The following is a 26,976-nucleotide window of genomic DNA, read 5'->3' on the forward strand; positions in this document are numbered from 1 at the left end:
GAACGTGGGGCTGCCGCTCCCAGCAGCCAGTGCCCCATGCCGGCAGCTCCTCCGGCACAGCTGTACCGCCCCCAGCCCCACCCACTGGGACAGGCACCAGGCTCACCGGCAGCTGTCCCTGGTTGCCCTCTTGTTTCCAAGCAGCACACATGCCCCCAGACAGGAGATGCAGACAGCTGCGTGGAAGAGACAGGGGCAGAGCTACGGCCGGTACAGCTGCCCCGGAGGAGCGGCGGCCCCACGTTATGCTCCTTTTGCTCCTGCGGTTCTGCGTATACCGATTTATATCCACGGATATCCGCATCCGTGGATATAAATTTGTATCCACACAGGGTTCTATATATCAGTATAACTACGACACTCAGGGGTATAAAAATCCACCCCGTGAGTGATGTAGTTCTACTGACCTAACCTCAGGCGTAGACAGCTCTATGTTGACAGGAGACCTTCTCCCATTGACATAGCTACTGCCTCTCAGGGAGGTGGATTAACTACCTCTCTCCCAATGGCGCAGTAGCTGTAGCACTGTACATGAAGACAAGCCCTAAGTGTTAATCTTGTAGAAGGCAGTTAAAATAGTAGGTAACTTGAACTTGATAAATCTTTTTGATCTAATGGCTGCAGCATTTTTCTACTCCCTCGCGCTCATTTTAGCATTGAGCATAGGGCTGGGTGTGTGAGCGTCAGTGGGGATCATATGTAAAAGGTAAAGTTCTTCTGCAAGTATAAGCGTGAGAGCAGGCATTGTGTTTTTAATACAGTAGCTGAAGTACAAGGGTCATTTTAAAAATGTGGCATATAACTTTAATGCGTTCTACAGAGGCATAGATTAAGTACGTGTATAACTAGTTGCAAGTTTGGGACCCAAAAATGCACGTTGGTAATTTTTTTAATGTTCTTTTGTTGTGGATTAAGACTGACCATGCAAAAATCTCTGTAGACTGCCATAAAAATATATTGTGGATCTTATTATGCTTCCAATCAGCTCAAGTGATTTTTATTTTTGGTCTGGTTTTGAGGATTGTCCATTCGTCCATTATTGTTATGGATGCAAGTATATTGAATAACTGCTTAATTTTGTTTCTAGTAATGTCCATAGACATTAGAGACTAGAAACTGTTACTCAATTCGTCTCTCTGTTGTCCTGAAGAGTTTGTAAATGTACCAAGCATAGAAGCTTCCACTGCTTCCCATGGGAGATTATTCCACAGGTTAATATATTTCCATGTCAGGAAGGTTTTCCTACTATACAGCCTAAATATTCCTTTTAATTTCATCATTCTGGTTATATATCCCCTCTTACTATTCTAAATAACTGCAGTGGAGTTTTCCTCTTCAGTCTCATGACTTAAATGGATTTGTGCCTGCTGACATCACTGGTGAATTTTGCCCCAAGTGTGTAAGACTTATCATCTCATACAGGTGTCAGAATTATTGTAGAAAGTAACATCAATTTTCTAAGGCCGTGTTTCTCAAATTGTTTATCATTCAGTCCACAATGTGCTACGTGGGCCGCAGGTCCACCACAGTCCCCCCACAGTCTCCTATGCCTAGAGCCCCTGCCCAGAGCAGGGCCAGGAAGCTGAGCCATGGGCACAGGGCCAGGCACCCAGGACCCAGACCCCCGCGTCATACTGGGCAGCTGAATCCTGGATGCTGCCCGGCGGGGCTGGGTGGCCAGACTGTGGGGCACCCCGCTGGGAGGGGCCGGAGAGCCGGAGCCCGGGACACTGTTGTGCACGGCCAGGCAGCAGCTGGAGACCGACCCTGAGACTCCTCCACCTGGGGCTGGACAGCCAGACCCTGGGACCCAGCAACCGGACCTGACCCCAGGAGCAGAGCCCCACCTAAAACCTGGGGATGCTGCAGAACCCCAGCAAAACTCTAGTTCCCAGTGCCCCACCACCACCACTGCCCAGAGCGCCTCCCCCCCCCAAAACCTACCCACAGACCCACTCTCCTGCACCCTATGGCACTCACCAACCCCCTGCTGGCAGGAGCGCTCATAGAATATCAGGGTTGGAAGGGACCTCAGGAGATCATCTAGTCCAACCCCCTGCTCAAAGCAGGACCAATCCCCAATTTTTGCACGAGATCCCTAAATGGCCCCTTCAAGGATTGAACTCACAACCCTGGGTTTAGCAGGCCAGTGCTCAAACCACTGAGCTATCCCTCCCCCCCCACAAACTATCCCTCCCCCCATGCAAGATGCTGTCTCCCCCTCAGCCACTCTCGCCCCCTACCTGACCAGTATGGCAAATTTTGAATTTTTTTTAACACACAGCTGGGCCGCAGGTTGAGAACTGCTGTTCTAAGGATATAAGTCAGAGGTGAGCAATGCCCGCGGGACCCTCCTGCCCAGCCCCCTGAGCTCCTGGCCCGGGAAGCTAGCCCCGGCCCCTCCCCCACTGTTCTCCCTCCCGCGCAACCTCAGCTCACTGTGCCATCAGCGCAATGCTCTGGGTGGCAGGACTGCAAGCTCCTGGGGCAGTGCAGCTGCAGAGCCGCGGCCTGACCCGGTGCTCTGTGCTGCACAGGGTGTGGCTGGCTCCAGCTGGGTGGCGCAACTGTAGTGCCGCCAGCCACCAGTGCTCCAGGCAGTGCGGTAAGGCGGGGGTTGGATAGAGGGCAGGGCAGTTCGGGTGGGGGTTGGTCAGGGGATGGGGGTGTGGATAGGGGTCGGCGGGGAACAGGGAGGGGTTGAATGGGGACAGGAGTCCCAGGGGGGCAGTCAGGAAGGAGGGGGGGTGGGGGGCAGTCGGGGCAGGGGTGGTTGGATGGGGCAGTCAGGAATCAGAGGAGGGGCTGGATGGAGCGGCGGGGGTGCAGTTGAGTGGGGGTTCCAGGGGCGGTCAGGAGACAAGGAGCAGCGGGGGGGGGTGGATGGGGCAGGGGTCCCGGGGGGGCCGTCAGCGAATGGGGGGGCGGGTTGGATGGGGCAGGAGTCCCGGGGGGGGGGCCATCAGGGGGTGAGAATCGGGGGCCGGGCCACACCTGGCTGTTTGGGAGGCACAGCCTCCCCTAACTGGCCCTCCATACAATTTTCGAAACCCGATGCAGCCCTCAGGCCAAAAGGTTTGCCCGCCCCTGGTTTAAGTGGATCATTTTGATGTCTTTCTCTTCCACCACCAGAGCCCAGTATGTTAAGCAGTTTCTGTTTAATATCTGGTGATCGTTGTTCTATTTCCCTCCATTTTTTAATGAGCATGTTCTGTTTTGTTTTTCCTTTATACTATATTAATACCTAGATTCTTTTCTTTGTAAAGGAATCACAAGGTAGCTTGTCATGCAGTTACTTGTTTTATCCCCCTAGGGGTTGCTCTTTCTCTATAATATCTCAGTATCTTCAGTATGATATTTTAATCTGGAGTGTGTTTGCATGTAATGAATGTTTTGCTGATACAACTCAACAGAAGAAAGTTCTCTTTTGTCTGAAACTTATTAATGTTGTTCATCTTGCTGACTGTGTTCTTGTCAGAACATTCTATAGTGATTTTGGGACTGAATCAGCAGAGTTATGGTTTGTAACTGAATAAAAAGAAATCAGACCTAGCTAGATTATTTTATTAAGCTTACAGTTCAGACTGAATCTTTATAAACTAACTTTAAAAAAAATCCTACCCCCCCCCCCCCTTTCCAGTGTAGTTTAAAGTTCTAACATTCCTATTCTTGTTGTATTTATTGTCAGCTTTTCACTGAAAGGAAACTTAAATTATGTTCTGGCTGAGTGTTACTGCTAGGTGGTGCAGAATAAACAGATACAAATCTTGGGTTTTAAGGGCTGTGGTTGCAACTTTATTCATAAATTTGATTAAACTCAATCTGTGATCTGAACTATTAACTGCTACCAAGTTGACACAGTCATTGTGGTCTTCCTGTAATAGGCCCAACTGGCACTAGGAGCTGAAGTACCATAGAAAAATAAGTTTCCACCCCTTATACTTGTGAAAAGAATAAGGGTATGCTGATAGCAGTGTATTGTGCAATAATGCTGTCCCTTTCATCAGTGGTAACCGCAGTCTCAATTTAGCTCACCTGTTCCTTTCTGAGCTCAAGTGTGTGACACAGGGATAAGACATGGCTGTTTATACCTCCAGGGATTCTGCCACAGGAACACCAGGGAATTCATGCTAGTTGGCTATCAAAGAACTCTCCTATTCACAAAAGAATGTGAGCTGTAAACAAGTGGGACCTTGTGGCCCATCAGGTGAACACCTCCATGGCTAAGGAGCTCTGTAAACTATTCAGCTTTTGCTTAATCACTACTCTAGTTTCTTTAACCCTTATTCTGCAATGCTCCACCTTTGCTCATAGCGGTATACCTTCCTAAACCCACTGCAGTACAGTTATGGACAAGACATGCAGGGCAGCTGAACAGTTCTGCTGAATCAGCAAAAATTCTTCCTTATTCTGTCCCTTAGGCTTTGTCTACGCTATGCAGTTTTTAGCAACGTGGCTATGCTGCTACAGCCGTGCCGCTAAAAGGCGCTTAGTGTAGCTCCTGCTGACAAAGGGCTGTTCACACTGGCGCTTTTCCTCGACAAAACTTTTGTCTTCCGGGAGTATGTTTTTTTAACACCTCTGAACGACAGTAGTTTTGTCATTCACTTGCCAATGTAGACAAAGCCTTAGATTGACCCATCCTGTTCAGATCACTAAATAATCAGGATTTGCCTGAGCCAGTGTTCCAGTGTGCACAGCATTGGTGTGAACTGATCCTATGGCTTCCCTTTGAAGCATACTAGTACATCCATGAGCAGCGAACTGGAGCTGTGAGCTCTACATCTTGCTTGCCGCCTACTTCTGGGCCCAATATAGGGGAATTGCATATGCATAGCCCCGAGAAAAGGAAAACAGTTTCTTTTATTTAATCCCCTAAATTGGTTCCCTAACATACTTAATCTGATTGATATTAGGTAGGACAGATGAAGATGCAAGTAGTACCAGCTTGCTATCTGAACGTTGAGAGCTGACATGTCAGTCAAGTCTAAAATAAATAAAAATGAGTGCTGCAAACCTTCAGAAGTACCCCCACTCCCCCCCGGAACGTGCCGCCCCGCTCTGCTTCCCCCCCTGCCCCTGGTTTCCCGCAAATCAGCTGTTCACGCAGGAAGCCTGGGAGGGCTGAGAAGCAGGCGGCAGCTTCATGCTCAGGCCCAGGGAGGTGGAGGTGAGCTGGGGCCAGGAGCGGTTCCCCCGCCGCTCCCCCCTCCCCTGGTTACTTGCTGCGGCGCGGGCGGCCCTCCTCACATCCCCCCGCCCCAGCTCACCTCTGCTCCGCCTCCGCCTCCCTGGGCCTAAAAGCACGAAGCCGCCGCCTGCTTCTCAGCCCTCTCAGGTTTCCCGCGTGAACAGCTGATTCGCAGGAAGCTTGGGGTGGGGGGCGGAGAAGCAGAGCGGGACAGCTCGTTCAGGGGAGGAGGCGGAGGCGGAGCCACTTTTGGCCAGTTGTTAAATTTAAAAGCCCTGTTCCCCTCCTAGCTATGCTACCTCGCCTCTAGGAGCCAGAGGGACGTGCCAGATGCTTCCTGGGAGCTGCCCCAGGTAAGCACCCCCGGGACTCCCCACCTCGCCCCCCGCAGGTTCCTCTGGCTCTTAGGGGTGGGGTGCGGTGGGCACACACTACGGTGGCCCACGAGACCCTCCTGCCCGGTTCTGGGGGCAGTCGGGGACAGGGGAGGGGGGTGGATGGGGCAGGGGTCCCGGGGGGGGGATCAAGGAATGCGGGGGGTTGGATGAGGCAGGAGTCCCGGGGGCGGCCACGACCCCCTTGTGGGGTGAGGAGGGAACCGGTTGTTAAGATTTTGGCAGCTCATCACTACCCCCAGGGGTACGTGTACACCTGGTTGAGAACCACTGGGATAATACTTAGTCCTGCCTTGAGTGCAGGGGACTGCACTAGGGGACCTCTCGAGGTCCCTTCCAGTCCTAGTTCTTACTGCTCAGTACAAAGGGAAGGGGTGAAGTTTTCATGTAGGAAACTAACTTAACTGGAGGAAAAGTTCTAAAACTGATTTTTATTTACTTGGTTTTTTTAACTGTTACACTGACTTATTTCTTTATCACCTGTGCCTCCACAATCCCACTAAACTCATGCTGCAATAGTTCTGTTGAGGTAAACTGTAACTCAAAAACCTCGGCTGCTACTCTGAAATCTGTCAAAAACCTGTGTGATCCTCTAATCATACTACTTCTTGCAAATGACTTGAGGGGCAACTACAAAATGAGAGGAAAATTCAGAGAGAGAATGTGAGCTGTTATTTTCCCAAATTCTTTTAGTTTGTTAATGCATGCCATTCCGGATGGGACCATGAATGCTCTTTAGAGATTTGCCTTGTAGTTGTATCAGACCTGTCTACAAATGACATGATCCTCCTTAAAACATGATTTTGTTTTTGTTTTTTTTTTCATGAAAACTATAAACCCTCACCCTACTCCCTCTCCCTAAAGAAGTCTTAACAAAATAAGATAGAAAATGCACAATGACCTGAAGTCATTTTCTTTTGCCAATACTGGCCAGTGGAATGGCTCCATATGCTGCTCTAAGTGACTCTGGTGACCAATCTCACAATAAAGTAATAGGACTGATAGGTAGAGTTCCCAAGACTGATCCAGCCAACTTGCATTAGCAGCACTGGGAGCTCTATGGCACATGGGCCACTGACTGTTGTAGGCATTTTGAATGTTGTATGTCAATTAGATCTGCTCTAAGCAGAGTTAAATAACACGTTTAATAAAATGTCAGTAGCCATCAGCAACTCATCTACACTATAGCCTCCAATGTTGCTAACATTAAAGGAGCTGACCTAGTGTTGTAATGGTGTTCCATTTTTAGAAAGGTTTTAAAGAGGATATTTGAACTCTTGCTGCATACATACTGGCTGTTACATTTATTATAGTGACTAGTTGTGTTGTCACTATCCCATTGTTTGATAAAGCCCTTTGGAGTACCTTATGTTTGACAAGCACTGTATCACAGCAAATTTTGCTCAAATATTTATGTTTGTAATTATAAACTCCAACTAAGGATCCTTGCACTTTTTGGGGGAAATCACAGCTGTAAAATTTTATGCCCTTAAAACCTAATAACCATGAAAAAAATACTTTTCAGAGCAAACTACTCAGATAACAGTTGATCTCAGACAGTAAAATCCTATTAGAATTAATTCCTTGATTCTCATTAATCCTTCCGCCTGATTTTTACTGACTTCCCATAACACAAAACACACACAATTTTAGATTCTTGCCTAAAACCATTTAGCCTGCAGCAAAGTGATGCAGTGCTATGTTAATTTGCACATAATCCACCTACAGATTATATACCTAAAAGTTGCGAGGAAGAACAGAAGATTCTCTCAGTACAAATTCATATACAAAATGCTTTGTCAGTAACACATTTTCCAGTAGTGTGGCTTAAAAAGGTAACAGCAACAATGAGTAAAATGGAAAGATGTGGGGATATTTTCAGGATCATAGAAAAGTACTCATAGAAAGTATTTACTTCAATTTCTGACTTTCTCTTGCCTCTGGCTCCAGTTTTGGATACATACTGAGATACTGGTGTCTGATAAGTAACACAAACTAGAGCAGTGCAAATATCTGACTTTTCATTTTGCTAGCAGTTCTGGAGGGGAGTGGGGGGGGGGGGGGAATAGTTTCTGTTCAACCCAAAACAGATTTCTTTCTGTCTGTCTGTCTGTCTGTCTCTGGCTTTCATGGAAGGAAATTTCTAAGCAAAAAGACCCAAAGACTGTAGCATCAACTTATTATTTGAGAAGCAGAATGCAAAACCAACTAAAAATAAAATCGGGACAGATTCATTGTCCATAGTGAGTGAAATTCAAAAACAAAGAGCATAAATTTGTTTAGAGTAGGGGTCGGCAACCTTTCAGAAGTGGTGTGCTGAGTCTTCATTTATTCACTCTAATTTAAGGTTTCGCGTGCCAGTAATACATTTTAACGTTTTTAGAAGATTTCTTTCTATAAGTCTATAATATATAACTAAACTGTTGTTGTACGTAAAGTAAATAAGGTTTTAAAAATGTTTAAGAAGCTTCATTTAAAATTAAATTAAAATCCAGAGCCCCCCGGACCGGTGGCCAGGACCCGGGCAGTGTGAGTGCCACTGAAAATCAGCTCGCATGCCACCTTGTCACGTGTGCCATAGGTTGCCTACCCCTGGTTTAGAGTGTACTGATTTTTTTTCTTGTTTAATGTACAGTGCTGTTAGTAACAAAATTGAGAGGTTTATTTTAAACTGGCAATATAGGTTTAACTATCTCCAAGATTCCACCTTTTGTCTAAACCCGGAAATTATAATAGTTGATCATTCAATCCCTTTCATTGGCCTTGAACAAGTGCAACTGTACTCCTCCTTCAGTTCATTCACAGTGATGCTTCCAAGGTCTCTCTGGCTCAATGCTCTGCTCCTGCTGCAAAATGCAAACTTCTTGGCTTAACCTTCAACTTCCACCATGTGACTCAAGAATCTCTTGATGCCAGCTGCCAAAGGGGCACAGAGCTTGCAGGTATCTCCCATGTCGGTCATGTATATTCTAGTTCACCAAAGAGGGTGATGTGAGATCTCTAATAAAACCTTATGTCATACTGATCCTCACAATCACTGCAAGGTGTATATATGGATGATATTTAAGGAGTTGTATATGTGTATTGAAAATATGTTTTAAAGTCTGTCACCAACCAAAGAGGAAAATAGGCTTTCTTCCAGACAGGAGGCAATATATGTATCTCTCTCTAGAAATGTAAATTAAGCATTGTAAGACAACACAATGGAAGCCTTATTTACATACAGAATCAACCAGAAAGGAGCACACAGGAAAAAATAAGCCATGGGGGTTAGCCTGGTCGTGTGCTAAGACAATGAACTTTGGGGGCATATGTTGGAGATGAGGAAGACACCCCTTTATCCTGCACTTAGGAAGTAAACTGACAGCACATTTACATTCATGAAAACGGGATCCCAATCAGCCTTGCAAAAGGCTTTGAATGAGATAAGACTGCCTTAGTCAGGAAGTTAGCCTGTTACGTTTAGTCTCTAACAGTCATGTTATGATTTTGTTTTATATGTAACCCTTCTGTCTTGATTATCCTTACTCACTCTCTCTTAAATCTTGATCATTGATAATAAATTTGATTATTTTCACTATAATTGTATCTCAGTGCTGTGGTATTATAAAAGGAGTAGATCTTGAGCTAAATCAAACAAGCTGGTGTGTGCACTGTCCCTTTGGGGATAGTAAACCTTGTATTTCTGAGTGTTCAGTGGATAAGGGGCTACAGGGGAACTCTTCAAAGGCTCTCGAGTAGTGGGGTGCACCTGTTGTTAACCTGCAAGGCAAAATGAGGACTGGCACAGCCCATTGGAGATTGTTTGGATGACTAACACACTGGTGGTGTCAAGGAGTTGGTACCCAGACAAGCACCGGCAAGTCTCCCTCTCGCTGGAGGCAGGGGCAGTAACCAGATGACTCACAATCCTGGGCACTCTGAGAACCACCACATTCCACAATTTAACTTTACACTGGGAAACTGGGGTATTTCCCTTGTGTAGACAAGTTCTCAATGGACTTCGTTCAGGAATTGGGGAAAGAAATGCTCCCCACCAACGTGGGGGCTTGATGCACTGTGGCTGCACAGATACTGTCCTTTTGCCACAGGCTGTAGTTGCAGCTAGGATCCATTTGTGTTCTTTCTACTGGATGGCTAGGCATATGGATTCAGTTACCTGAGAAAAAAATGTGTTGCCCATACTAGAGCAGCAGCCAGCAAAAGTTCATCTATACAGTTAGTAAGTCATTAGCATAGTCAGGACTCAGGGTTTTCAAGACAGGGTGATTATAAACACCTGACCCCTGCCTGCACCACTACTGTTGGTAGTAATAATGCAGCTGTAGAGTTGTTGTGGGGGAAAATATACACAAACTTTCCTAGTGAAGGCAAAACTGTAATGGCAGATCCAGTGGCCATTCTCGCAATACGTTGCCCCATTCTGCATTATCTTAGGGAGGGAAAAGTCGTGAACAAGAACTTCATAGCAAATAGATTCTTTGGAGTCCCTCTTTCTGGTTTCTGAATGGAACTGGTGAATTTCTCTTTCGGTCTTTCCATGCCTGCTGAGAATCCTAGCATTTGGGCAACCCTGTGAGAGCCTCTAATGGCCAAGTCATCAATAGAAAGCCTTCCTTTTATCAAAAAGCGTTATTAGATATGTGGACAGCCTCAAGAGAGGGATAGTAAAATTATTTGATGTCTCATTTAAAGGACAGCCCTTCTAACAGGGCAGGAATAATACTTCCCATCAATGACAAGTATTGCAGATTTACTCAGTCCAAGTGCCCTCTGAAGATGGATGGGAAATCCCATTAGATCTGCTAGATGTCAGTTTCTTTGTTTTATTCTGCGGCTCTGCACTGATGTATGATAATAGCTGTCTGCATAAAGGTGTGCATTTATTATAACCTGTAAAGTACAGACAAAATGGGATAAGTGATATACCAAGGGAATGAGCTGTGTTTATTTTATGTTTTTTTATAAGCAAACACTCAGGATGTTAGAATTTCGTGGGTAAATTGGGAGCTGCCAATGCTGCCTCTCTGATTAATGTTACTGAAAGATTTTTTTCCAGTAAAGCTGCAAAAGGCAAATATTAGTATAGTTGTACACTGCAATATGTTACACACTTATTTGGTACATGTAATATTAAAAAGCTTTTTAAATGAAACCTTTTAAACAGAAATACTTAATACTATTGTTTCCCCTGATGTCAAGCTTTAGGGTGGTAAATATTACATGTACAAATAGCTTTTTTGGAGAAAGCCATCTAAGGTACTTACATAGACTCCATTACCTTAGTGTCTAAGTGCCTCACAATCTTAAATGTAGTTATCCTCCCAGTACTCCATTTATATAGGGAAGTATCCCGTTTTGGTTTTGTAATTGTATTGTGGGGATAGTGATGTTAAGGTATCTAGATCTTTGGATAGGCATCTTTTTATTTTAAATATAAATAAAAATGAAAATTAAATTTCGCAGATGGGGAACTGAGGCATAGAAAGACTAAGTGACTTGCCCAAGATCACACAGCAAGTCTGTGGCAGGAAAGGCAATCAACCCAGTCTCCAAGTCGAAGGCTGACACCCTCGTCACTGGATCACCCATACTCCCCTTCAACTTCTGTGTATAAATATACATCTTAAGACATGATTTTTCCTTTGTTTTATTTTAATGTTTTTCATACTTTACTTTCCCCCCACTCCCCAGTTGCTTATAACATTGCCAAACTTAAACTATTTGGGATGGAATTTTACATGCTGAATGTCTGCCTCAGGCTGGCCTTTTTAAAAAAAAAAAAAAAGTTTCATCCAGAATGATTCAGCTGTTTCTGAGAATGAGGTAAGGGAAAAATATTGTTTTGCCATGTTTAAAAAAAAGTTCTTACAACCATTTGGTTGAGAAGCTCTAGTGATTCCTTGCTTTGAAGCAAGGATTTAAAATTTGGTAGGAGGCAATCTCTCTGTCCACGATGTGCCTTCAGGGCCGGCTCCAGGCACCAGTGTTCCAAGCAGATGCTTGGGGCGGCAGTTAAAAAGGGGAGGCAGTTCCTCCGGCCATGGCAGCAATTCGGCAGTAGCTTCTCTGTTTCGCCCGTGGCGGCGGCAATTCGGCGGCAGCTTCTCCCCTTTGCCGGCCGCAGCAGCAATGTTTTTCACTGCTTGGGTCGGCAAAAACTGTAGAGCCGGCCCTATGTGCCTTTCACTGTTTCTGTGAAAATCTGCCCAAATGTGGCCAAGTTATAAACCTTTGGAAAAAAATCTCAGTTCAGAAGTGCACAGTAGAGATGTGTTAGATCTTCACCGCTGAACTGTGAAGATTCTCCAGTCTTCACCACTTCTGGTATGAATGAACTGTGCAAGCTCCATCACCAGAACAACTGGGCATGTTCTAGCCCAGGGCTACAGGGCCTCTGCAGGGCTTGTCCTGCAATTGCAGCTCCTGGTTGCTGCAGGCTGGGATGGAACCTGCACTGTGAGGAGGGAGACTCTCTCTCTCTTTCTCTCTCCTGTGCTTTCCTTGACACCCAGGCAGCATTGGAAGAGGAAGGTGCCTGACTTAAAAGCAAAGTTGACAATAGCTAGCATGGCAGGCAGGAGACCTGGGGGAAGGACTTGGACGGTGTATGTAAGAGAATGGGACTGGAATGAGGAGACAGGAGTGGGACAGGCTGGAGATGGCAGGGCAGAAGGGACTAAGGACAAGACAATTGAATGCTGTCCCAGAGAACTGGCTTCTGTCCCTTCTTCTGCCACAGAGTTCCTGTGAGATTTAAAGTCATTTAAACCAGATTTTTCCAGCTGGTGACTAATTATGTGCTCTTCATTTTTTGGGTGTCTGATTTGATACACTGGAATCTGATCTGCAGAAGTGATGAACACTAACTGGTGCAACTGAAGAACAAGGGAGCGGTGCTTGAACATACAGAGTGTTCTAAATGCTAAGTACTCAAAACAACCCGCATCTGGTCCTAGGCATCTCAAATTGAGTGCCCACGATTAGTGGCCTTAATATTTCTGTGCCTCAGCTGCCCATCTGTAAACTGCCTCTCACCAGGTTATCATGAAAATAAATTTGTTTGTGAAGCACGATATTCTAGAGGTGAGTCCATGAGGAAATGAATATTCTCTCTTCAATGCAGGGTTTGAATAGTATGCAGTAAATAAGGTATAGGGTCACACTTTGAACAATAAGGATATAACAAAATGTTCAATAGCTGTTCATTATGTGAGCACCGACCATCCTGTGCACTAAATGAGGCAGGCGCTCTGCAGAAAAAATATTATGTGATCATGTAATGAAAGACTGTACCATAATGCGTAGGCATAAGAAGGCTGGAATTAAAGTTGCACAGGCTTACCTTCATTCTTGCATTTCCCAACTTGAGTGCTTGACTTCGCAACATTCAAGATTTTTTAGCAGTATTTTTGTGTGTAATTTCCTAGGTTGTAAACTTCGTAAACTCCTGGTATTTTGTACTTACAATTGAGAGAGAAACTTTGTTATATGGCAGGTCTCAGATCACAAATTCTGCTTCCACTACAGAGTTCCATGAATGTAGGTAGAGCACAATAAGGGAGACGTCCACCATGGAGAGTAGAATTTTGATCTTACAAGAAATATACTAAAGAATACCTAATGTATTGTTAAAGGCCTCTGGATTATGCAACAATTGTATTCTTTAAAACCAAAAGAGATTCAGCCAAGACAACAGTCTTACAATGTGGTTTTATTAAGACATGAGAATTTCCTGTTTTTATTTATTTTTGTATATATTGTATAGTGTGTGTGTGTCTGTTCTACCTGTATTCATGAAACTCTACAGGGACAGTAGAATTTGATTCAATATCTGCCTCATAGTTGAGAGAGAAATGTTATCATAGGTTTACAAAGCTCTAGGATGTCTAGAGTTGGAACAGGGATTGAAGAGAAAAATAATGTTTCAGACAGAACATCTCTATAAATAATCATGTTTAACTCCATATTCTCTGTTCTGACCTACTGTTCACAATATAATCTCACCTGTATGCATTTGTTCTCTGTTCCTACCTTCTTACAGGGATTTTCAGTTGTGATACAAGAGAGAGTTAAATTAAATGTTCAGATTTTTTTTGTGTGAAATTGAAAGCCCAGTTGGTTTGCCTGTTCTCCGCCACCCCCAAGAAAAAAATAGATGCAGAGGGGAAATGTGGAATTATGTGGTTGTCCAAGATCTTGGTGCTTGGGGGAACAGTATGTTCTCATAAGCCTCTCATAAATATCTGGGAGATGTCTGTCTTTCTGTTTCATTTTGACTCTACCCTGAAGGTGTATCTACTGCTTTGATGCTGTGATATACAGGTAGTAAATAATGCATGAAAAGAAAAATCCAGTGTTTGGTCTCTATCTTATTCTCAAAGTCCTCTGAACTAATATGATATTTTAATTTATGTGACTTTGGATAACACAAGTTCTTTTCTTCTCTTCTATACTTTTATGTTCCATGTTTATGGTGTGTTTAACATTGTATCAATGAATCCTGTTATTTGTATGCAGTGTTCTGCAGAGCTTTCTAAATGTACACCCCGTTTACCTTTATTAATCAGAAAGGTCACGTGTTTGAAAGAATGATTGTTTTTAAGGAAAAGATTATCTTAAAAAGTCCCAGAAATAACCTATAGCTTGTTTAGATGTATAGCTTGCAGAATGTCGTTAGTTACTAAGCAATACTGTACAGAGAGGAGGATGTCAGAAAGCATGTGCACACACTCACACAAAAAGTAAATGTTCATGTATACCAGATTCGAATACCCTTATTCATGTTGAATATATCAGCTTACTCCACACACAATTTCACTGACTTCAACAGGGCTATTTGAGGAGTAAGGTACTACTCATTGGGACTAAAGGTATGGGAATCTAGCCCGAAGCAATTTGCTTACAAAGCATTCCACTCAGATCGAAGTCTCAAGGAAATGTATGTCAGTGTTCAACTAAGTCCTGCTTTGTCCTGCAACACAATCTGATGTGTTTTGTCATTTTTACAGATTTCTGTGAGCTGCAGAGTCAATAAAGAAATGTCCATCCTACGGTGATGCTTGCACCTCATTGACTTGACTACAGAGTTTTCAACAGAAATTGAATATGGCCTAGTAGGATTGACCTTTGGAGAATTTATGATGTCCTCCGGTATTAGTAGAAGCAAGAACCGGCAGGCTGTGAACCTGCAGGGAGTTGACCCAGAAACATGCATGATAGTGTTTAAAACGCACTGGGGACAGGTAATATAATTCAGTAATACTTGATAGTTTTATTGATTTGAAGTAGGTTGCGTTCATAGAAATCCACTCAAAGCAAAGACTGGTATGGTAACATTGCACTTTCCAGATACAAGCCCGTATTTCACAGAGTTTATTGGCTAACATTAAAACATGTGTAATAATATTATAACTCAATTTTTGAACTACAGTAGGACCTTGCTAATCCACACTGAGATAGACCTCAAATTTGCAGCAAAGAGAGAGATAATGTTGCCTAATGATCTGGTACTGGAATTGAGAGACCTAGATTCTGTTTCCAGCTCTCCCAATGACTCACTGGGGTATTACGCAGGTCACTTATCTTCTCTGTGCCATTGTTTCCCTATCTGTGTAATGGGGGGAATAATGCTTAATCACCTTTTGTGTAATGTGCTTTTAGATCTAAGGGTGAAAAGCTCTTCTGGTATTAATAATTGACTACAGATTTTCAGGTTGCATGGTGTAATTTACATATTACTGGCTTCTTCTCCTTCCGGGTGCTTTTTCAAAAAGCTGTTGTTTGTATTGTGCTGAAAAGGAATCTGGCCTAGGGTCTTTATTGTTCCTGAAACTCTGTTGTAGGGTTTGAAGAGCCACCTGGTGGCTGATCTTGTGATGACCACTAAAGCCCAGATCCTCAAAGTTATTTAGGCACCTAACTCTCATTGAAATCAATAGAGGCTTGAAATCAATGGGAGTCAAGTTCCTAAATACCTTTGAGGATCTGGACTTTAGTGCCACTGAGATGTTAAGCTACCATCATTTTAGGAGAGCTGTCATTAACCTGTGTTCCCATCATATGGACTGATGTGTTGCAGGAGAATCTGTAGTGATCAGCAAATTTCTGATGCCTGAGAACAATGGACCATCAGTGAGGATCTGCACTGGCATCCTGTAGTGAGGAAACTCTAATTTAAACATCTTGTGGTATTCAGCCTAGTCAAGGGAGCAAACTGAGGTGGCCTCTGCTCTGTTCTGTGTGGAAGAACAGCTCACCTCAGCTCTGCTCTCTCCCCTTGAGGAGAGAGAGAAGGCAGAAAGGGCGAGGAAGTGGTATTGTGATTTAGCCTAAAGAGCAGGGTGGAGCAGTTGCATTTATTACTTGTTCCCAATGTTGGGCTGATTACTGCAAGAGTGTGCAGGAAGCAGTTGCCACTCTGTTCTCACTTAGCACCTTGTATGATCATATCTTATCTGAGCACCTTTTACCACTGGAAAATAGAATGCTCAAGGCCTTGCAGAGTCTGACCATTAAATTAGTAAGGGTGGTATTTTCACCCATTCCTAATTACTTTACTACATCCAAATTTTAACAAATCCTGCATACCTTACTGAGGGCAATATTTTGATAACCTTTGCTCACACTGAATAGTACCTTGCGTAGACCCATTGACTTCAGGCCTCTGTTGCACAGAGTTTGTCTGACACTGAAAGAAACTTGCCTAAGACAATAGTATATCTCTGATTTGAAGTACAGTAGAACCTATCTAATCCACGCTTTAATAAATCCCAAATTTGCAGCAATGGGGCTACTTGTGCAGTAAGGGACTGGTCAGTGTGAGTAAAGATGTCGCAGTTTAGTCCAGAATGTGTGACAAGTTTGAAGTTTTAAAGATTGATTTTTCAGCGTGCAAAAAGTTTAAAGCATGAAAAGTAAAAGACATGATCTCTTTTTATTCAACTATATATTTTTAAACGTGTACACTGGGATGATAAATGTGCATTTGGTTTGTTTAGGTTGTAAAAATCCTAGAGAAGCATGACCCTTTGAAAAATACTCAGGCGAAATATGGGGCAATTCCACCAGATGAGGCCAGCACTGTGCAGAATTATGTGGAGCATATGCTTTTCTTATTAATTGAGGAGCAAGCAAAAGATGCTGCAATGGGGCCTATCCTTGAGTTTGTAGTCACAGAGAACATAATGGAGAAACTCTTCCTTTGGAGCTTGAGGCGGGAGTTCAACGATGAGACAAAAATTGAGCAGCTGAAGATATATGAGATGCTGGTTACTCAGTCCCATCAGCCTGTGCTGCACCACAAGCCCATCTTGAAGCCTTTGATGATGTTGCTGAGCTCTTGCTCAGGAACGGCCACACCAGCTGTGGAGTTGGAGCTGGTCATCCTGCTGAACCAACTCTGCTCTATCCTAGCCAAAGATCCTTCCATTCTGGAACTGTTTTTCCACACCAGCGAGGACCAAGGAGCTGCCAACTTTCTCATTTTTTCCCTTTTGATTCCCTTCATCCATCGGGAAGGAACAATAGGTCAGCAGGCTCGTGACGCTCTGCTCTTCATAATGTCCCTGTCAGCTGAGAACAACGTTGTTGCAAATCACATAGTAGAAAACACCTACTTTTGTCCTGTAAGTTGTTGGGTTTTGGGGTTTTTTTTTTTTTTTTTTACCATAAATTTACTTTCTCTCTGTAACTTTTCACTTTTTTGCTTTTTTCTTCCACTATCATTTTTAGGAAAGATGAATTCTAAACTATAAGGCTGGAAACCATCCTAGTCCTGTAGAAATTACAGATGCTATCGGGATGGGAGAGGAAAGAGGGGTTGGCTGGCAAGGGAAACAGTTTTCACCATTAACCACCATCTTGCTGAACAGAAGCTTCCTTTATCAAATTTGGCAGTAGGGGGCCCTGTTCTGAGACTTTTAAACCAGTATTTATGTTCAGCTTTAGTACTTGTTAGAAATCTAACTTTACAATTTAAACAATAATAAACCTATTACTTTAAAGAGACAACCAATCAACCCTCCCACAGCAGAATAGCTGTTTGCTAAGCAAATGTTAAACAAGGGTGCAAAGATGGATTTCTCTTGTTTCACTGCTTCTTTGCTTGCCTCCAAGTAAAATAAGAAATTGGGGCCTGAGATGAAATTATAGATGCTACATGTGGTATTTGGGAAAGAGGGCCAAAACAGAGCTATATAAACCACCTGAAAAAAAATCACCTTTTTCTGGTTTGGTATTTAATTCTTATTTATGTACTATGTGGTTTGTGTTTTAGTCTGGCAATAAAAGACAAGGCACATTTTAAATGGGAAAAGAAAACCTTGTCTAGTTAGCATAGAACTGGGATTTAGCAATATTTGTTCTGGCTTTGTCAGTCACCTCTGCCACAGGCTTGCTATGTGACCTTGGGCAAGTTAACATTTTTGCCTCAGATCTCCTACGTACAATATGTCAATATAATGGTATCTGGAGTATTGAGGCTTATTTTATACATTTACAAAGTACTTGTTGATTCTTGAATGTCTATACATATAAAATGATGGGGTCTGAATTAGCTGTTACCACTCAAGGAAGAGACCTTGGAGTCACTGTGGATAGTTCTCTGAAAACATCCACTCAATGTGCAGAGGCAATCAAAAAAGCGAACAGAATGTTGGGCACCATTAAGAAAGGGATAGATAATAAGACAGAAAATGTCATATTGCCTCTATATAAATCCATGGTACGCCCACATCTTGAATACTGTGTGCACATGTGGTCGCCTCATCTCAAAAAAGATATATTGGAATTAGAAAAGGTTCAGAAAAGGGCAAAAAAAAATGAGTATGGAATGGCTGCCATATGAGGAGAGATTAATAAGACTGGGACTATTCAGCTTGGAAAAGAGATGTCTAAGGGGGGGATATGATAGACGTCTGTAAAATCATGATTGGTGTGGAGAAAGTAAATAAGGAAGTGTTATATATTCCTTCTCATAACACAAGAACTAGGGGTCACCAAATGAAATTAATAGGCAGCAGTTTTAAAACAAACAAAAGGAAGTATTTCTTCACATAATGCACAGTTAATCTGTGGAACTCTTTGCCAGAGGATGTTGTGACTATAGCAGGGTTTAAAAAAGAACTAGATAAATTCATGGAGGATAGGTCCATGAATGGCTATTAGCCAGGATGGGCAGGGATGGTGTCCCTAGCCTCTATTTGCCAGAAAATGGGAATGGGCCACTTGATGATTACCTATTCTGTTCATTCCCTCTGGGGCATTTGGCATTGGCCACTGTCGAAAGACTGGATACAGAGCTAGATGGACCTTTGGTCTGACCCAGTATGGCCGTTCTTATGTGTATAGAAGTCCAAAGTTCAGGATATTTTTCATTGATTACTGCTTTGCCCAGCTCCGAATCAGAGAACGTTCTGCACAACCAGAGATTATGGCCATCAGTCAGAAGCTATAAATGCAGATTTTGATTAAAAATATTGTGTCAATAACTATTTAAATTATAAATATCTTTCTCCATGTGATTTCTCTCTCCCCCCCATTAATTGCTAATAAATCCTGCACTGTGGCAGCTTTCCCTGCCCCCATGGAGACAACCCTCCACAGAGCATCAGAAGGGTATATGGGTAGGAGATTGTGTCTAGGACTCAAGTTGTCTATCACTTTCACTGCTGACCCAGTGCATGCTTGCTGGCAACATCACACACATAAACTGCTCCAGTTCAGAGAAGCAGTAAACAGTCCATGGCAGGGCATAGTAATTGCTTGGCCTGAGCACTCCTGCAGTGAAAGAGATGTCTCCTGTGCCAGACATGCAGGAGGCAATGCATTGGCATCACACTCACACCTTCCCCATGTGCCAGCTGCCTCAGGCAAAGGCAGGCATTGGGACTGTTGATAAAAACAAAAATGACCACAAAACCTCCTTCTCTTCCTACATGAATATTCCCACATTTAGACGCAAATCCTGAATCCAGTAGCTAGCCTGAGTAGCCAGGTTGGGACAAGGACAAGATGTCTTCCTCCCCAGCCAATGGCAGAGTTGCTCACTGGAGGCTAGTTCTTCCTAATGGCCCTTTTTTGATCAACCCTTTCAACTCCATCCTGCAACCTCCTTGGGGAGGTAGTGTGGAGCAGGGCTCAGACCAAGCCTGAATTTGGTAGCAGCCTAAAAAACAGGTTTCTGTCTAACTTTTGATGATTTACTTTTACAATTCTGAACACCATACCCATACATGGCAAATAATGAAGCAGTCTCTTGCACCGAGAGGCTCTGTTTGACCTAATTTAAATAGATACTACTAAAGAATACATGAGCTTGGTTTTTCAATTGTCCTTCAGATAAATACCATTATTGAATCTACGCAATAACTTTCATAATTACATTTGCCAATTAATTTTAAAAAAAAAAGTCTTTAGTATAAAAAGATAAAAGCCAACTATCTTAACCTACGAACAGCGGGGAACTGTGATTGACAAAAAGCTTTCTTAATTAAAATGATTGTCAGAGTATGTTAGAATCAGATTTTCTGAACAGTAATGAGACTAGTCCAACTCTGTAATAAACTCTAATGCAATCTTACGGTTTATGCTTCTTGTTTCCCCTGGCAGGAATTTGCCTGCCAATACTAAGTCTTTTTTTATGTTGATCTTAACAGAATCCAGGGCCAAATTTTGCTCTGGAACAACTCCATAGGCATGAGTGGTGTCACTCTAGATCAGAGGTCCCCAAACCATGGGGCATGCCCCCCCAGAGGGCTGTGGAGGAATGTTTGGGAGGATACATCCGGGCCCTCTCTGCTCCAGTCCTGCCCCCAGCCGTGTCCCCATCCCGGCGCCTGTCCCCATCCCCAGCCTTGGCACAGCTCTGTTCCCAGTCCCACCCTCAGCCTTGGCTGTAGGCCGTGGCTCCATTCCCGGGCCGGGATCGAGGTGGGGGGCAAGACTGTGAGAAGAGCAGCACCTAACTGCGGGCCTGACCAAAGCCCCAGTTTGTGGGGGGTGGACAAGGGTAAGGGGGTTGCGACCCTCAAACATTTGGGGACCGCTGCTCTAGATTCTGAGATCAAACTTGGCCCCAGTTCCCTTCTGCTTGGGTACATACAAATAGAAAGATTAAAAGACTTCCTTCCTGCTATTTCCTAAGAGAAGTGACACAAGCTACTTTGATTTACTTCACTTAAAACTAGACTGGACAAAGTGTTCAAGCTTAGATTATAGGGTAGAGGGATGGATTGCATGAGCCATAACATGGTCTACTCTTCTGAGCATAGGACTAGGAGACGAGCTCCTGAGCTTCATTCCCAGCTCTTATATAGACTTCCTCTATATCTTCAGATGAATAATTTGATTTATTTGCCTCAGTTTCCTTCTCTGTGAGTTGAACCTACCACCTGCTTCCCAAGATGTAGTGAGAATTAACGTTTCTAGAGGGTTTTCTGTTGTAAAAGTTCACAAATACTGAATATTTGCTAGTAGTTACAAATACATCCATTATGTATTGGCTTTGAGAGTGCCCACAGTTTGTGGGAGGCCCACTATGAACACACAAGATATATAGACTATCACCAAATAACTCACAACCTTGTCATAATCAATCATTGTCTTATGGGCATCACAGAAGATGTGAGTCATCAGAGGGGATTGATGTATAGAGGGTGGCCTTGAGGACCACCTCATAAGGGCATTACAGCCATAGTTAACAGCATGGAAGAAACCGTGGATATGCCTGTTGGAGAAACAGACAGTGTGTTGGCACTGGCGCAGCATTGTTGGAGTGAAGGGAAAGGGGAGATGTAGAAAGAGACAAAGGAAGTCTTTCCTATCTCTGTTTTTCTGTGATCTTAGCATTTATGGTTCTGTCTCTACTGATTAAAAACAGAAAAAAAAATACAAAAATCCATGAAATAACCCCCCAAAAGTACCTTATTTTATGTGCCCAGTTACAGAAATTAAGAAGTTCTTGCTTTTAATGTTTGACATTTATCACTTTATTTTTTTCTGAATTACTTAGTGCCAAGCTTGTACATATAGCTATTAATTTCTAGCAATAGCTATGTTTAGACCTTAGCCACATGGTAAAAATCCTCAAACTGTTTTGGCTAAATAAACTGCAGAAACTGCTTCCAACATAGATTCTGCTTTTGAGAACCTTATTTAAGTAATTCCATGATGAGTTGTTTGTGAACCAAGTAAAAATGTTGTATTGCATAACAACAACTTTTTTAAACATTGTTTTTTCACAGCTTCCTGAATTCTATCTTGCCTGATAGAGTGAAAAGTATGTAAGGAATAACCTTCTCTAAGGTGTGGGGTGGTTGTGAGTTTATCACTCCTTTTTTTGTGTGTAGTGAGGCATGAAGTTGAAAGTCAGTTTCATCTAGTTCCAGGAAGTGAATTTGTCTCTTAATGAGAACTGTGGATAGTACTCAGCACCTCAGAACCAGGCCACTTATATTTAGGGGCCTAAATATGGATTTATGAATACAATGGATGGATGGTTGAATAAATGGCAGATCTAAAACCAAATTCCTGTTGACTAATCCAGTGCAATGCACAAGTAATGCAAAGCATCTAATGAAGATACTTGTTCCTGCCCAGAGTTGTCTGTAATTCTGATATGTGAATATAAGGCATTTGTCCTATGCAGAAGTAATTTTACAGGCCAGTTAATTCCTTTCTAATCTGCCCCATCCCCTGCCTTCCTTCACTTCCCTCTCTCTGCTGGAAAAAACAAAACAAAAAACACCTCTTTGTTAGGGGGGTTATACCTTCACCCACTTACTTCCCTGGTCCTTCTTGTATGAACAGAGAGCAACAATACCCGAAGTCCAAAGGTGCAAACAATTCGATGTTTATTGGGGTGAACTTCCAGCAAGCATGATTCCAGTTTCCTTCCTTAGTGTCCCCCTTTCCAGCTCTGACACCACAGAGCCTTACACCTGTGTCACTTTTCCCATTCCTGCCCTTAGCCAAACATGATTCCTATTTCCTTACCCCCATTCCCTGTTCCCATTTCCCCCTTTAACAAAACATGATTCCAGTTCCCCCACCCCCATTCCCTGTTCCCATTTCCCCTTTTAGCAAAACATGATTCCAATTTCCTTACCCCCATTCCTCCCCCCCACACCCACTTCCTGATTGACTGCAGACTATATAGTAAAACTTGAGTTCTGCTTAGCTATACCTTAACCAATCATTTTCCTGAAATTTAACGAACCAATCCTAACATATTGTAACATGATTATGTAACCAATTATATCCCACCACCTTAATTAGTTTACACCCAGCAAAATTAATTATACAGCAGACAGAAACAATCACAGAACCAGACAGAGATTATACAGACAAACAATAGCAAAGTGGGAACTATAATGACAAAACAATATAGAAGTGAGGATTTCACATCCCAGCTATTGATAAGTGAGTTCTTGCCAGACAGGATGCTATCAAACTAAGTTTCCTTTTACATTTTCTAGACACTTCCCTTTCTCTGGAGGCGATAGGCACTATCAGGACAGGATTGTATTCCTAACAGCCCAATAGCACCTTCTTTCAATGTGACTAGTTTGGAATGTGAGGATGTGACCGGTTGCTTCCGTTTATGGCTGCCTCTGTTGCTTAGCCAAAGGCCTTAGCGTAAGAACAGGGCCTCAGACTGTCACAGTAAGAGAAGGCCCTTACACCGGCAGACAGTGATTTTGATTCTTTCTTTTATATCTCTATAACTAGCCAAGTGATAAGAATACATCTAAATTCTTAGAATACAGGCCTTTACAGACAGGCCTGAATATCTATATCCTAACACTCTCCCAAAATTCTTCTTAGAAATAACAATATATTTTCCCCCAAACTATATTATGGTGTGAACAATGCAGAGTCGTCTTCTCATTTTCTTATCCAGAATCTGAACCTGTGATCACTTAATATACATCTACACAGTTTTTTTTTGTTTTATTTTTGTTTTTTCAAAGGGATGGGAGAGGCAGTGAGTTTCAGAGCCCAGATCATAGAATCATGGAATCATAGAATATCAGGGTTGGAAGGGACCCCAGAAGGTCATCTAGTCCAACCCCCTGCTCGAAGCAGGACCAATTCCCAGTTAAATCATCCCAGCCAGGGCTTTGTCAAGCCTGACCTTAAAAACCTCTAAGGAAGGAGATTCTACCACCTCCCTAGGTAACGCATTCCAGTGTTTCACCACCCTCTTAGTGAAAAAGTTTTTCCTAATATCCAATCTAAACCTCCCCCATTGCAACTTGAGACCATTACTCCTCGTTCTGTCATCTGCTACCATTGAGAACAGTCTAGAGCCATCCTCTTTGGAACCCCCTTTCAGGTAGTTGAAAGCAGCTATCAAATCCCCCCTCATTCTTCTCTTCTGCAGACTAAACAATCCCAGCTCCCTCAGCCTCTCTTCATAAGTCATGTGCTCTAGACCCCTAATCATTTTTGTTGCCCTTCGCTGGACTCTCTCCAATTTATCCACATCCTTCTTGTAGTGTGGGGCCCAAAACTGGACACAGTACTCCAGATGAGGCCTCACCAGTGTCGAATAGAGGGGAACGATCACGTCCCTCGATCTGCTCGCTATGCCCCTACTTATACATCCCAAAATGCCATTGGCCTTCTTGGCAACAAGGGCACACTGTTGACTCATATCCAGCTTCTCGTCCACTGTCACCCCTAGGTCCTTTTCCGCAGAACTGCTGCCTAGCCATTCGGTCCCTAGTCTGTAGCGGTGCATTGGATTCTTCCATCCTAAGTGCAGGACCCTGCACTTATCCTTATTGAACCTCATCAGATTTCTTTTGGCCCAATCCTCCAATTTGTCTAGGTCCTTCTGTATCCTATCCCTCCCCTCCAGCGTATCTACCACTCCTCCCAGTTTAGTATCATCTGCAAATTTGCTGAGAGTGCAATCCACACCATCCTCCAGATCATTTATGAAGATATTGAACAAAACCGGCCCCAGGACCGACCCCTGGGGCACTCCACTTGACACTGGCTGCCAACTAGACATGGAGCCATTGATCACTACCCGTTGAGCCCGACAATCTAGCCAGCTTTCTACCCACCTTATAGTGCATTCATCCAGCCCATACTTCCTTAACTTGCTGACAGTTGACTCAGGCTCATGCTACAGGGCTAAAAATAGCAGTGTAGATGTTCAGGGTTTGACTGGAGCCTAGGCCCTGAGACCCAGCAATGAGGGAAGGTCCCAGAGCCCGGGCTTCATCCTGAACGGGAAAGCCTGTACTGATATTTTTAACCCTGTAGCATGAGCCTGAGTCAGTTGACCTAGGCTCTGAGACTTGCTGCCGCAGGAGTTTTTTTGTTTGTTTTTGTTGTGTAGATGTGCCCTTAGTGTCAAAGGCTAAATAGATACAATTTTGTGTCTTCCTGAGTGCACAGTATTTAAGCCTTGTCCAGTGACCTTCTGGAGGAGAGGCAGAAAATAAACACCTAAAACTAACCCTGTCCTTTAGAAGGCTGCTGAGTCTCACTTGCCACAACGGCTTCACAGAGGTTTTTCAGGTGCCTGAGGCAATATGTGAAACTGGGCCCCCCCCCACCCCGTGCCCCTTCAAAATAGTTACCGTGTTTGAAAGAGTTTAAGATGAAAGAATTTAAGAAGAGCTGAGAGGTCTTGCGGAGTTAGAGGGAACCCTGACCTGTTGAGTCACTGCTCTTCCTGTGGTGATAGGGGGGCTCTGCCCTGTGTGTGCCTGGCAGGGGGTGTTCCCACTTTCACATTTCCCTGTCTTCTGGCCCCGCTACCAGCAGGAGTGGCATTCCTGACCCTGCTTCTACCTCCAGGCTCTCGGCCTGGTGGATTCTCTTGGGCCTGGTGCAACATTTCCAGTGGTAGCAGTGGTGGGATCTGAGGCAGGCAATTTGCTCACTGAACTGTCAGTGGCAGGTGGACTATCAATTGTCTCTACTTAAACTAGTTCACAATGCCACTTGATCACGTTTGGCCACTCTGTCATTTTGGGGGCTCTGTCAAATGGGGGCTCTGGTCAAGCTGTCCCTTTTAGCCCCCCCCTACCTGCTTTTAACTTATTTTTAAGTCATCCTGGTACTGAAGTATGTGATCATAAAAATAACTTGAGCTGTTGCTATAACTACTCATACTCCAGCTTCTTAGTCTACATCCTGACATAAAACAAAAGAAACAGTGCAGCTCAGCAAATCTAAGCATTACTTTTTCCACAGTATTTTTATATCTGGCTTAATTATGCCTGTCTACAGAAATCTGTCTTCAAAGTTAGGTGGTTTAGGAATGGAGAGCATTCAGGGATACTACCTTTGCCCTTTAGGGTGAGCTACCAGTTGTAATAGATTTAATTAATGCATCCTCAGGACTGAAATCCCCATAAAATTAACTTTTGGGTCTCTGTTCTCTACTGTCACAAGCATTCATTTTGTAATAGATAAACCACTTGCTTTGGAGCAGGGCTCTCACCCTCTCACATTATAGGGGTCAAGTGGGTGTTTGTGGAGAGTAGGGATATTCTTGCCAAGAATCTGCTGCATGAAAGTTGAAAAGATCCCCTTGTGCTTTGGTCCTAATGACCACATTAAAGTGAGGCTCATTTTAAAAAGTAGCACAGAAACTGTACTGAATCATGAGAAAGAAGGAAAGATGGAGCTGTGGACAAGATAATGGCTGAGAACACTGTGGTTTGGTAACTTCTTATAAAATCTGTGACTTGAAACTGCTCATGACTTTAAGAAAATACAGTAACACTTTAATAGGTTTGTAATGGTGTATTTTATATTTATGGTCATAAAACTACAGTGTTATACTTTACATATAGAAGGTGCTGTGCAAGTATCTTTACTCATTAACATTAGCAACAATGCCCATAATTTCTCCAAAGAGTCTTTTCCCCTCCTCCACTTCTCCCCAGTGGTAAACAGAACCTATAACTATTAGGAGTGTCCATTTTCCTTCCTATATCTGGCACCATGAGTTCCAAAGCCTAAGAACAAAAGACGCCAGATGTGTGATGCCTGAATGAAGTTGTGCTTGTTGCAGATGGGATGATCCTACTTCCTATAATTCATAATGGAACTGCTCTGTATAGTCACCTATAACCATAAAATGGTAGCCCTCAATGATTCCCTCGATATTCATAGTTATGGAGTTCTGAAGACAGTGACTGGTGTTTTTCTGATGTTTCACCAGATGGTAGAGAACATTTAGAGACTGGTACTAGACTGGAGAAAGGTGAAAGCAGGAAGGAACAGATGTAAAATGATCTTCTGAGCATAAAGAAAACAGTGGTGGTTTTCCAGTTAAAACAGATTACAATCATTAGGCGGCCTTTGTCTTGGGCAGTTTTTCCTAAGTGGCAGCTTTTAAAAGGAGAGGAATTTCAGCTG

General features: G+C 43.4%; 1 protein-coding gene across 1 annotated transcript in view; it reads left to right on the top strand.

Annotated features, from left to right (window-relative positions):
- The window catches only part of FHIP1A (FHF complex subunit HOOK interacting protein 1A), a 136,483-nt gene that overhangs the window by 62,819 nt on the left and 46,688 nt on the right, over nucleotides 1–26,976 (top strand). The window contains exons 4-5 of the mRNA XM_074950984.1: nucleotides 14,598–14,831; nucleotides 16,587–17,213. Coding sequence (XP_074807085.1) covers nucleotides 14,727–14,831; nucleotides 16,587–17,213 — 732 coding nt within the window. The 5' untranslated portion in view covers nucleotides 14,598–14,726. The remainder of the gene's footprint in view (nucleotides 1–14,597; nucleotides 14,832–16,586; nucleotides 17,214–26,976) is intronic.

Source organism: Natator depressus, chromosome 4 (genome assembly GCF_965152275.1).
Source record: "Natator depressus isolate rNatDep1 chromosome 4, rNatDep2.hap1, whole genome shotgun sequence".
NCBI classification, from domain to species: Eukaryota; Metazoa; Chordata; order Testudines; family Cheloniidae; genus Natator; species Natator depressus.